This window comes from Bombus pascuorum, chromosome 4 (assembly GCF_905332965.1).
Source record: "Bombus pascuorum chromosome 4, iyBomPasc1.1, whole genome shotgun sequence".
Lineage (NCBI taxonomy): Eukaryota > Metazoa > Arthropoda > Insecta > Hymenoptera > Apidae > Bombus > Bombus pascuorum.
This window is the reverse complement of record NC_083491.1, coordinates 10,507,241-10,520,640: the sequence shown is the minus strand read 5'-3', so window position 1 is coordinate 10,520,640 and position 13,400 is coordinate 10,507,241. Positions and strand designations below refer to the sequence as shown.

The 13,400-nt window shown below is 39.0% G+C and overlaps 2 protein-coding genes across 2 annotated transcripts in view; one reads left to right on the top strand and one right to left on the bottom strand.

The window, feature by feature from the left end:
• The window catches only part of LOC132905981 (autophagy-related protein 16-1), a 602,908-nt gene that overhangs the window by 298,810 nt on the left and 290,698 nt on the right, over window positions 1-13,400 (bottom strand). The gene's annotated exons all lie outside the window — the stretch shown is intronic.
• Window positions 1-13,400, top strand: part of LOC132905980 (uncharacterized) — a 98,004-nt gene that overhangs the window by 67,680 nt on the left and 16,924 nt on the right. The window contains exons 4-5 of the mRNA XM_060957791.1: window positions 9,038-9,374; window positions 11,440-12,105. Coding sequence (XP_060813774.1) covers window positions 9,038-9,374; window positions 11,440-12,105 — 1,003 coding nt within the window. The remainder of the gene's footprint in view (window positions 1-9,037; window positions 9,375-11,439; window positions 12,106-13,400) is intronic.

Below are 13,400 nucleotides of genomic sequence, written 5' to 3'. Positions count from 1 at the left end.
CGCAATGAAAGGAACATAAAGATCGAATTTCTTCGGTTTTTATCAGAAGATGGAAACGTTAACATAGGCGACAGTTCGTTCGAGCGTCATCTACAACGTAAAAATTTGCCGTTGAGTCGAGTTTGCGAAGTTTTCGCGGCACCCTATTTCTAAGACACAGCTGGGCCCATATCTTAACTACTTGCTTGCTGGCCGACAAAAGCGCTATACCGATGTTCTGAAACTCACAAGGTAGCACCTGTTACACCCAGAACGTCGTCGATCGACCTTAGAGCCAGCTGGGCCAACCGACACACCCTTACATTAACTTTATCGTAATTACATCGGGCGGCTGTACTGTACATATAAACGCTAATACCAACGAACGTGGGGATTGCGTGTGAGTTGCGTTCGTGTGTGCGCGCCCCCTAGACGTGTGTATCGTCGCTGTAACGTCTAATTCCTTGCACCTCGAGGTGCTTACCGAGTTCCGAGGAAGCAACTACGCAGCCTCTATGCTTTATTTTCTCGCAGCCAGGTAATTCAAGCATCGCGATTTCTCTTGAATCGTCGCCAAGAAATATCGCGCACAGCTATGAGGCAACGTAAATGCTGCCACATGATTCCTTGGAGTTCCCTCAAGTGATTTCTCGATCCTTTACGATCAGTTCTTCGGCCCCTTTTTTTTTCTTCGAATAACATGATACGAGAGCGCAAAGGTAGCAAATGCTCGAGATAAGATATATAATATATGTGCACACGTTGGTAGTAGGAAGTAGCAGCACCGCAGGCCTGATTCCTTGATACTTTGCACGATATAAGAGGCAAAGGGTTAATTCCGTGTTCTCTGACAATTAGCTTTGGTTTCTGCTACCAACGGCCATTTATATTCTTAAACGTTACCAACGCTTAATGCTTTCTTACTACTGTAAGTTAGATTTATGTGGATAGAGATGTAGAAAGTTAAAGCGTGATTCAGAATGAAAATAGAAAGAATTCTTAAAGAAAAATAAGCAAGAAAAATGGGTCTAATCCAATTACGAAACTATAAATTTATTTGAAACTTATGAAGGAAATATGAAACGCTTAAACCATTCGAGACCGGTGACTCAGACGTTGAGTCACGCAACCTATTTTTCACTAATTGCGGACTCAACGTCAGCACCATTTACGAAAGATTTACCGACCAATTCTTCCGTAACTAAAACAGTTAAATCGGAAGAACGAATCAGAAGTTAAGATAAAGAGATAAATCGTAGAATGAAGTGCCAAAAGCATATAACATTACTTATAGCAACACTGATCCTAAAAACGAACTAAAATAGGAATATTAAATTCGTAAAAATGAATTACCAAAATGCAAATTATAATCGGAAAAGCTATGGCACTACTGAGAACAGCTTTATCGAGATACACGAATCTCCAATTCGTTAATGCTTAATAGAAATACAGTGAAAAAATCCCTGCACCCTTGAATTCCTAGATTACCGCGACAGCTTGGAAAAACCCTGATAAAGAATGTACCGTTTGCTCTTCGGAATAGTAGTTGTAGAAGCCAGAGTCGCCGAAACTTTTTCCCTGCCGGTGTCGTTTTTCGTCCCCAAGGCCAAGTGATCGAGATGGTGACGAGGGGAGGAAAGAATGGAGAGAAGAGAGAGCCAGAAGAGAACGAGACTGGCGAGATAGAAAGACGTAGATGCGGTATCGGATGCGAACATCGCCGGAAAACGGACGACTCGTAGTGGTGCACTTTGTTCGGCCGATAGATAGGTGGAGAGCGGAAGGGAAGCAGAGAAGTGGGATTGGAGAGAGGGTTGTGGAAGACGAGGGCAGCAGGGTGGGTTATGTATTGGCACATGAACGTAATTGTAGCTATTTGTCGGGAAAGCGAGAGACTGGAGAAACGCTAGCAGGGAAAGAGGGTGGTGAGTGCTGGTGCAACGGGGAAAAGTCGATGTACAGAGGGATGAAACGGATGGTAGAAAGAGAAAGAGAGGAAGAGGAAGAGAGAGAAAATTCGAAGCGTGGAAAGGGTGTCTCGTCCGGTAGTCGCGGCTGAACGCGCAATGCATCACGGGATTGCGTAGACGACGTATATCTCCGAGTAATAGCACATGGATACTGGGTGGGATACCGAGATCCCAGCTCGTGGCTGTTCGTAACTACCAAAATGTCCGTTCAAACTCTTCTTTCCTTCCATTGGTTATCTCCTTCGATCTTGACCTATCTTTTATCTCATAGCCTTTTACTCCTTTGCAGTACTTTCCTCGTTTTGTCTTACCCCGATTCTACCTATTACTTAACACGATTTTGCTTTTTAATACCTGGAAGGAGTATCGTCGAACGAATTAAATAAAATATTTATTGCGTCGATTGATACTGGTTGAAAAGCGAGATGATCGAACGTGGTTGATCTACGATTTTATTCAGTAAAGGTAGATATTTATAAACGACTACGGTATTCTCTGTATCAAAATTCTCGAGACATTTATGTCACCCGTGAAATATTTTTTAATCAAGAACTCGAGAGAGAATCGGCTGCCTATTTCGCATAAAAGTCGGACGAATTTAATATTTGCAGGAAGCAGGCGAACAACGAGGTTCATTCCAGTGACGTATAGTTTTGATATACGTTTACGAGTAACGCATAAATGGAACGGTCGTTGTATGGTAGAGCATGGGCATACAATCTGGAGTTGATTAGTTTATTCCAAGCCGAGAAAAAATGGATGCAGATATGAAGCCGTTTCGGGTAGTTCGGTACAAAGAGCCGGGACTCGCCACTAGCTTGTTTTTGCCAGACGATCATTAATATAACCGCTTATCCTCCCGGATTGTGTTCCGACGTCGAGTCGTGGGCGTAAAAAGGGACCACGAGGTTATAAAAGAGTAATGCAAATTAGCGTTTTTCAGCTCGTATACCGGTATACGAATACCGGTGTGCACCATAAAGCGCAACACATGTGACGTGGAACAACGAATGTCGTATTGCACGGGATCAGTTATCCAATTCATAGTCGATCTGCCTTTCAGAATGCCTCCTCCTCGTTTCGCCCTTTATCGCCTATAGACTGTTAACGGATCAATTTAACTTTCGCAACGTTTTCTAGCACGGCTATTTTCGTCGAACTCTCCGCGGGCCAGATGACATCGACAAACGTAACGCAACGTTGTTTCCGCGTCCACAATATTTTATCGCTCCCGCAGGTTTGCGACGAAATTTTCCTCTTCGCCGCGACACGCCCGCGGAGATTTCATTGGTCCAACTGCAAATATATGGCACTGTGTGTTCCAAGTGTGATCGAGGATAGAGATCGTTCGACTGCACGGCGAAGCTATAATCGTTTGCATTTTGATGCGCGAATTTGATTTTTAATAGACTGATCATTGGATATAATCTTTATAAACTAGCTCACCAGCTGGATAACTGCCATAGAACTCTTTTACGTCTATGCTGTGTGTGTCGTATAAAACGTTTTGAAATTTCATTAGCGCTGTTACGAGCCGCGATTGTCATGACGATATTGATCAAATTTAAAATCCATCTTAAAATGTATATAGAAATGACAAGATACACTATTCTTCTGCCAACTGACGCAGGAAAATTTGTTATATATCAAACTTCTGTTTTGTGTAACAAACAGAAGGAAGAAACACGCCTTGAATTATCTATATTGAAAGATTTTCTAGCTTTATTCAAGTGTAAGTTACGACGACGATTTCCAACATGTAATTTCAATTCTAAGCAGTCGAATAAAATAAAGCCAGCAACAGCAATAAATAAAATACCAGTCTGACGTAATTAACACAAAAATCTTGAAAATTCTTAACGGAATAGACGCATATCAAATAAAATCTGGTACTAAAACCGTGTTTTTTAATTCGACGAAGAAATCGGCTTTTTTAATACCTGAAATTACGTGAAATCCTTACGGCTCTAGATGGCACGACGCCGGATGGGCGCGCGGGAATGCCACTCGTGGTGCAAGTACGAAATTTTTCTTCGAAAAAATTGCGTCAGGAAAGCGGCTTAAATACCGGTAGAAATTCAATTACGGTTGACAAGCCGCAAGGACTGTGTATGCCGTAAATGGTGCTCGTTGCGTTCCGCTAAAATTACGAAGGGAAATGCGTCTCTAATGCTCAAACACGTAAAAAGTTGCCTTCTCTCTCTCTCTCTCTCTCTCTTTTTCCCTCATCTTCGTGGGGATCTCACTGAATCGCATTTACTTATTCGATTTATTTATTTGACCCGACCCGGTTGCTAACCAAGCTTCATCGCCTTCGTTCCTCGTTCGCGGCTGGATGGAAATTTAATGCAAGTTAGATGCGTCGAACACAGTCGATTCGTTTGTATTGAAACGCCTCGTCCTGCCGCGCGACGAATAATTTGAGATTCATCGAGATGCAGCGGGCCGAGTCACTTGTAATTCTTTTCCGTCGTTGCCTCCAGCGCAGCGGCGCGTTTCCACCGTTCTGACTCGTCTTACTCCGCCCCAACCGCCCCTGATCCGCGCTGTCTTTTTTGTCTCGCCATTTGTTCGAAATAGTCCCGGCGTGGAAAGATGGTAGGTGGAATTACGATTGGCGAACGGAGAATGGGAGCAATTGTCCTAGGAGCTGAAGCAAGAGGGAAACAGTTCGGCTGGAAAAAAAGGGGATGAGGGTGTGGTCGATAGAGGGGGGTGAAACGGCACGCCCGGACATCGCTCTATCGAAGTTAACTTCGCATTTAACATCTGCCTGGGAGGTTAAAATTTCCCTCGAGGTTTTAAGTCGTACGGCAACGGTATATCTTTTGCTCCGATTCGAGAAAAGAAAAATCAGTGGTGACTTTATCGTTCAAAGAGATGGTCGTTCGCTGGTCAACTTCTTGCTTATGCACAGAACAAAGAATAGATAACGCTAAATGACAGTAAAAATTAGACTATCCATTGTAACGTTTCATTATAGCGTTAATCAAATTTTTAAATGATTTATGAAACACACACACACACACACATACAATGGGGATATGAAAGTTGTCTATGATGAGTGTCCGAATAATTTTTTGAACGTGTACATAGGAATTTCAAGAATTAAAAGGTAGATATTAAAAGAAGAGGATGCATTAAAAATAAATTTCAAAGATGAAAAATTGAACCTTAAATTTTTCTAAATTTAATAAAATAAAATTGGATGGAATTTATGCAGTATCTTATTTAAAGAATGTAAGTGTTACATGTGATGGGTGATCTATAAATATCTATCTGCTGCCATAAGAAGCCTCCGGTTTCTGCATACTTTTTGACATGCCCATGGAATGAATATTAAATTTCCAACAAATGCTCAAAAAGCAAGCGAAATGATTCACAGACAACTACATTAATTTCGAGTTCTTGAATTAACTTGATATAAAAGTACTTTATAAAAAACAGACGATTAGAAATTTTTAAAACATTTAGCAAGAAGTAAAATAAAATGACAAAACAAACAAAAACAAACGTACGTATATTTGAAAATAATAGCAGATTTACAAACAGGCTTATGAAAAATGTATTCGTCGAAGGGGAAATAAAGAAGGCGTGTTTAATTTCTCCATTCGAATGGCAATATTGGTGGAGCGGCAATTTGCGCGAGGAAATATCGTTTGACGTTTCTATTAAAGATCGATGACGATCGGACCGATGCGTAGTCGCGCGTAAATCTTGTCGCGCCACAATCACAGACCGGATCAGCGAATCGGATAAAAGTAATTCGCGATAAAAGCGATTTCCCGAACCGCGTGCGCGGAATGAATAATAAACGCCGCTGGAACGCGCACATCGTGGTCCAATTATTCGAATCGCGAACAATTCTGCCGAAACTTGTTGATTTAACGAACAAACAGTCAACTAGATACGTCCGATTACGAAACCCTTCATTTCTGTTTGTGCTGTTTCATCAAACGATATCATTTGAATTTGATCAATGCGATTGTCACTGGATCGATAAAAACAGCGCAGCCACTGGCTTTCCGTTGAGACCACCGTGCAAACGATATGTTTGAGACGTCGCGTAGTTCTCTCAGTTAACTGCATTGTTCAACGACTTAGAGATAGGATTCGGGAGTTTCAATTGAGTTTTTCGTCGAAACGATTCACAGAAATGTTAGGACCCCGTTCCGAACTCTGTGAAAATACTTTCCAGCTTAAAACTAGTACTATACTATCATACGATCCATCTACGATACTATTCTAATAATAACCATATAGCGAAATAAAAGTTGCCGAAACATTTCATTAGAAAAAAATTGGTGGAACATTTTTATTAAAAATATTTAAAAACATTCTAAATCAGAATGAGTGGTATGTACCTTGAATTTGATAGTTATTCGAATCCACTAGACCTACTTGTATTTAATTGAACATTGCGAAATTTTTTGTTCAAAAATATTCGAGATCAAAATGTGTAGAATGTTCAAGAGCGAAGGATAACATTTTATAGTTAATTGGATTTACAATTATTTCAATCGTTTATACTTGGGCACCAGGCTCGATAGTCTTCTTTGAATTTTTTGACTTTGCTCTGTTTTTTTTTTTTCATTTTGCATCGTTTCTCTAAATTTATATTAAAATTACTATCGACCATAACATTTTTCTGTTCTATTAAATAACTTCACTTTCAAAGAATCAAGTCACTCAGAATACGGATTGATAAGAAACGTCTCGTTGGCAAATACGATAAAAAGAAGCTCTACGATAATCGCGAGACCTGCAGACGATTCGATTATACGTTCGACTCAATAGCGGCGTTTATCGCGACGAACCGCATAAGGGCGCGGTGATTTTTCGACTTGGATTCCCTTGGACGAGAACTCTGAGAATATTGAAATCATAACGTACCAGCCATGAATATTATTCAGGTCTTAAGGCAATATAATCCAAAATCGATCGAGCGACGTGGAATACATTTGGCTCTCCGCTGCTCACTTTGAACCTGATGTTCGAGGAATGAGAGAAGCATCAACGTTTTAACCTAACTTTAGGTGGAAGACGATGATGATTTAGTACTTCAACTTTTCATAATCGAAACTTTCAAATTTCTTTGCTTTTAGTTTGATATATTATCTATTCCATTCTAATATAATGAAAACCGTAGAGATTTTATTTAACAATTATTTGTAAATTATTAGAAATGTAATATAGAAGATGAAAGAGCAAAAAACATAAAAGACTACTCTATTCGACTAATTAAAATTACAATCAAAATTAATTTCGAATCACATTTGAAGATAAAGGATTCAGCTATATAAAAATTTCGGCAAAATTTGTTATTATTTGTTCTATTCATAATTTACAGGAATCAATTTTAATCATAAAAATTATTCGTATATTATACTACTATTAGTAGAAAATTTCATATTTTTATGAACACACAATTTAGGAAACAGAGCCTAAATTCTTATATGTACAAGCATTTTCCTGAATATTTTCTATATTTATACATATTATATATCTGTACTATACTGTATATCTTGTACATTTTTACATCTGTAAATTTTTTAAAAATGCATAAACATTAGTGGCCTAATTAATGTAAGGTAAACAGAACTCTTCTTATTGCGTTTACATCTAAAATAGTGAAAAAGGGAAACTAAGGCCAAGCAATCACAAACTAAATGTCTTTACTTCCGGAGAACTATACGTTCATTACACGCAAGCATTAACGAACATGGACAAAAACGAAGAAGAGATGGGAAACTGCTCGGTTGACTCCTCTGTAAACGCTGGTAAATTAGTGTTTTCGCAGTTGAACTATGCACTATTACGGGGCACTATTACTAGCTAGCATGTAATAATTGCTTCGACCTACGGGCGCCAGGCGTCTTTGAAAAATAGAAGAAAACCCACTTAATACGCTCGTATATTTTACCGTGACACGTTTAGAGAGTGAGCGGTTCTAAACGCAATATTTCTGTTTCACGCCATTAAAGACGGGTTTCTTGTTGATTAAACGCGCCATACAACAATTTCGCTTCGTTTTACATTAACAGTCACTGATCTTCCGAGAAATATTAGTGCTGAGTCATGTACAATAGCTCATGAAAGTATTCAAACATTTGTAAAAACATTTTATAAATATCCTATTTGTTGAAATTTTGAAATTTTATTAACGCTGTGATGAGACTCGACTATCATGATTATGTACATTGCTGAAGTTTCAAACATACACACAATACACTATCTAGTGCATGTAATGTGTTTTGCAGAAATCGTGAAATATTAATAAATTTCAACATTCCTCAGGACTATCGTTAACACTTTATTATATTTTAAACTGACTGTTTATGCAGTATGCTGATTTTATATTAGATATGTTTGCAATAGATAATATTGTCTGTCAATAATATTATGATAGTCGTGTCTCATCAGAGTATTCGTTTCAAGATATTTTATATAATACATGAAATATATGCATAAAAGTTTTCTATGACAAGTGCTTAAGTGCTGTAATGCACTATAGATGCAAAGTAACTGTGTCTGCGTTCATATAGGTGTTGTAGTTCATTTTAATGACAAATTTGCGAGAGGCTACAGTTATTCGTTCAATTTGTGCTGTCGCAATATTTGGGAACGTAGAGCTCGCAGTTTTGTGGAAATCCATTAGTTAGCTTCTATTACAATTTCCCCTATGGACTCTGTGATTCCGCTTTGCGTCATTGAAACTTAATATAGTTACACACTGTTTCATCGGAATCCAGAGGTTTGCTTTCTCTGTTACTTACTCCGGCGGTTTCATGTATTAATAGTCGCAGTAGCTTAATAGACATAGAAGGATTTTGGTCATTTTGTCAGATGTTGTGCAACAGGTCAATTCGTTTGACAGTTCGATGGAATACTGGGTTTTAGTGTGAAACATAGTCATTGCATATGGTTTGAAATGTCATTTCTAGACTAATGAAATTATTGGTGCATGTGTATGCGGATTTAGAAGATAAAGATCAAAGTCTTAAATGAGCATATTTTTTCTTTTTATTCGATATATTCAACATAGTGCAAGAAGTGGTAAAAAAAATGTTTTTTTCTTTTTGTTTCAGATCTGCCAACTATGCAAACGCAACGAAACAGTGTGAACTTTCAGACATGGACCGGCTAACCGTTGCAGGATCAAGCGCTTTCCAATCTGCTAAAGATTTTGATTATCTAGAAAACCACTGTGTGGACGAACCGGTGAAACTTTGTGAATTCAAGAAGCTGTCTGGTCGTATCTTGAAAACTGTGGATTCCGTATATCAAGATGTTGGCAGTGCAGAAGAATGCCGAGAACTTTGCTTGAACTCGCCATTCCGTTGCCATTCTTACGACTATGGTGACACTGGTGATATGGTGTGCCGTCTTAGCCATCACTCCAGAGCTACTCTTTCGGATATTCAGGTAAAATATTATGCCAAATTATTGTTTCCTTGACAAATTATTTTCAAATAATTTCCACTTGGATTTCTGCAAATCGCATTTGTCACTGTCTCTGTATTCTATATCGCACCGGACGAACAAAAGCTTGAGCAATGGCTTAATTAATTAACACCGCACCAACTCGTCATATTAATAGTAATATTGAAAGTCTGATTGATCATAACTATAATCATTAAGTATTTGAAAAGATAGGACAAAAATTAAGCAGGCAACTGAAGCTTAAAATAAATCCTACTTGAAACACATCTAACGATAATAAAATTTAGTACATCGACGAAGTATTAAATTTTTCTCCGGGAACGAAATTTGTTTCATTTAGAATAAAATACTAAATTAAACTAAAAAAAATATGAAACTACATTTTAATTTTAAAGTTAATATTCTCAAAACTGGAACAGAATTGCTATTTTTTATTCAACCAAAAGTTACAGCAGAATTTTTCTATTAGTCATTCATAAGAAGGAAAAAATAAATCGAGAACTATAACGCCAACCACGTTTAATTCTCGCGGAACAACTGGTCGTTTGTTCGTTTGGTTCATGTTTAATAAAATGCTATTTCGCGACGTTCCTGTGAAATGCCGTGGGACGCTGTTCGACAATGTGAGATTTCTCGTTACGTGAACTTACTTTAATTCATTTGGCACGACGAAGTAAAACAATTCAACGTCAATTCCGGGCATAGAATTCGCTTGGAAATCGTAGACCACACATTTCACCCGTTCTACCGTGCACCACGTACTCTTGAAAGGTCCGGTAGGGATTTTCTGTAAACGTGATTACATTGCACACGTGCAAACCAGGTCGAACAATTCGCCGAGAGCGCATTCATGGAAAATCGAGTTTCCATCGCAGATGCTTACCCTATCGAGCCTGTGGGTGGCTCTTCAGTTTGCACATACGAGAGAACGGGTATCTCGTGGTCCTGAGAAAGTCAAGACAAAGACTTTTCTTCTCGCCAACCTGTTGAAGAATCGGCTCGCTCTATTTCCACTAGCGTTCTACTATGTCGAACTGAATCACTAGTATTTCTTCCTTTTTTTTTTTTTTTTTATAATAAGTATCGTAAATCGCGTCACGGTTCTTATCACGTCTTTATTTCTTCTCGATTTGATATACGAGAAGTCCTTTAAACCGTAGGAAAGAAAGAAAATCGTCCATTTTGCCATTTAGAAAGATATATCGATAATATAATATTGCGTGATATGTCGCGATGGATAAAATATTGGAACGACCAGTGGTATTTTGGATGACGTACTCTCGCGACCTTCGGTCCCTTACTCGTGTCGTTAAAAAGAGCATAAACATTTAAACGCGGCAATTTGAAACTCGTTTCCTATATCATTATATGTCTTAAATAATACGTTAAGGTAATTGTATAAAGAGGTAGTATCTCAGAGTTGATACTATAATTTTGGTAATGAACGAGCAAAACCTGGCTTGATGCATTTAGTAATTTGTTAGGGGATAAAACGATAAACAAGAACACATTTGTGACAGTTTAAGTTCTGTAAATGGCAAGCAATTATAACACTGGTTAGCTATTCTAGTGGAAATATGCAAATTGTTATTACCCCATCGACACAGATTATCGTATTATCGAGAAGAATTGGCAAATTAGCATTACAAAATGACATACATATACTACTACAGTATGAGATAATTTGCTCGTGGAACGTATATCACAAACCACCATCATTTTTTATATGAGATAGAAAAATGTCTTTGACCATGTAATCACTCGGTACATGTCAATCTCGTATTTGAATAATATAAATATTCTACCATTATCGTCGATAAAAAATTACAAAATTATACATCTCCTATACCACATAAGAAGTTATGATACGTCAGGTTAGCGTTTAACATTTAGTGATAAATACAATCTCAGGTGGTTCGAACATTTCAATATGAGTGATACATTAAAGCATCACGAAGAAATAATGGATTAAATTACAAACAAACAACACAGAACTAAAGAGTTCATGATCTAACGATAACAAAGGAAAATTCATACTTAATTTCAGGAACCTTATCTCGACGTACCTGAGGGCTCCACCTACGAATTAAGCTCCTGTTACAACGTAACGATCGATTGCCGCGCCGGCGACATGGTGACAAGAATCCAAACGAGCAAATTGTTCTACGGCAAGGTGTACGTGAAAGGTTCGCCAAATTCGTGCGTACAAGACGTAAAAGGCGCCTTGGAATTCGAGTTACGAATGGCTTACGACGATTTGGAGTGCAACATCAGACAACAGGGTTTGGGCCGATACTTAAACGACGTGGTGATCCAACACCACGACACCATTGTTACCAGCTCCGATCTCGGTTTGGCTGTCACCTGTCAATACGACCTGACCAATAAAACAGTGTCGAACGAAGTCGATCTCGGTGTACACGGTGATATAACGCCCGCGTTGTCGGAGGAAGTGATCGTCGACTCGCCGAACGTCGCCATGAAGATCACCGATCGTAGTGGAAACGAAGCCATCCCATCAGCCGAAGTCGGTGATCCGTTGGCACTGAAGTTCGAGATCCTCGACCCTAACAGCCCGTACGAGATCTTTGTACGCGAGCTAGTGGCTATGGACGGCGTGGACTCCAGCGAGATAGTCTTAATTGACTCGGATGGCTGCCCTACCGATCACGTCATCATGGGTCCGCTCTACAAGTCCGCTACCACCGGCAAGGTAAGTTCCAGGCTAATGGTTATCATTTATCGTTAGCTGTAGCGCGATGTGAACCACAACGGCGCCACCATAAGCACGCCAACTTCTCGGTAGAGACTTTTTAACGAGATCGTAAACGGTTACGTACGGAATTAGTTTCTTTTTTCTTTCTTTTTTTTCTCTTTTTTAAAGAACACGTGTCTCGTTACCCTCGACACTCTTTAATGGTTTCGATCAAGCTTTTACTCCGCAAAAAGAAAATTGGGTGCTTCGAACGTATTCATAGAGCTGTTTATGGAGCAATAAGAGTTTATTATAGAGCGAATGCCAATACAAGTGGAGCTCCATCTATCTGAACATGACGAAGGACACGCAATTCACTTCGTATAATAGAGTTCTTGTAATATGAGGTCAAGAAATTTTCTCCCCTATCTACTAGTACTTGTCATTCACACGATAAGAGTTCAAATCGAGGGATTTAATCGACGGATCTATTTAAAAGGCATTAATTAAAATTTCGTTTCAATTGACGTCCGAACTACTAAGTTAAAAGATACAAAGTTCGCAAATTACAAGTTCTGACATATTCTGTGCAACAGCTGAATTTGTTTGGCTACCGCACGGTCACGTTGACGTTCAGATCAAACCTAAGCGTTCCGAGGAATCCACTGTCCTAAAGATCCTCTAAATAACTTCTTTCGAAAACATTGTTGTCACGTAACACGATCATAAATCACTCAATACGACGTCCTTAACGAAACTACTAAAGATACGTAACTAAGGAGGTATATGTTAGATAAGACAAGAAGACATTAGCTGTCACAACAAGAACTGTTATTACACGCGTCGGTTTCAAGATGTTTGTAATTCCTCCTACACGCGTTTCTCGGAGTTAATGATAAAAAGGGGGATAAAGACCGATTCTAATGTGACGAACATAGCGAGTCAGTCAACGAGGTAACTAATAGAGATGCTTGGTATCGATAATGTCGATACTTGGCCAACGACCGTTATAGGAACTTGTGTTACGTTGTTTCGCGTTCATAGGTACATTCTATAAGGGTTAGAGGAAGGAAAAGGGGAGGGTTGGAAGAAATTGCGAGTCAACCAGTCAGTCCGACTGCATGCTAATCAATCACTCAAACGGATTTTACGACGGAAAGCAATTTGCTCGCGCCATAACAAGTCGTGCTATGGATGCACCGCCGCGCTGTCTTAGCTATAGCGCCGCATGATGCGTTGATAACAGCTTCGGGGGCTCGTTATTATTTTCACCGTGTAATGCTAGCTGTCGTCTGAAAATTTGGAAAGCAAAC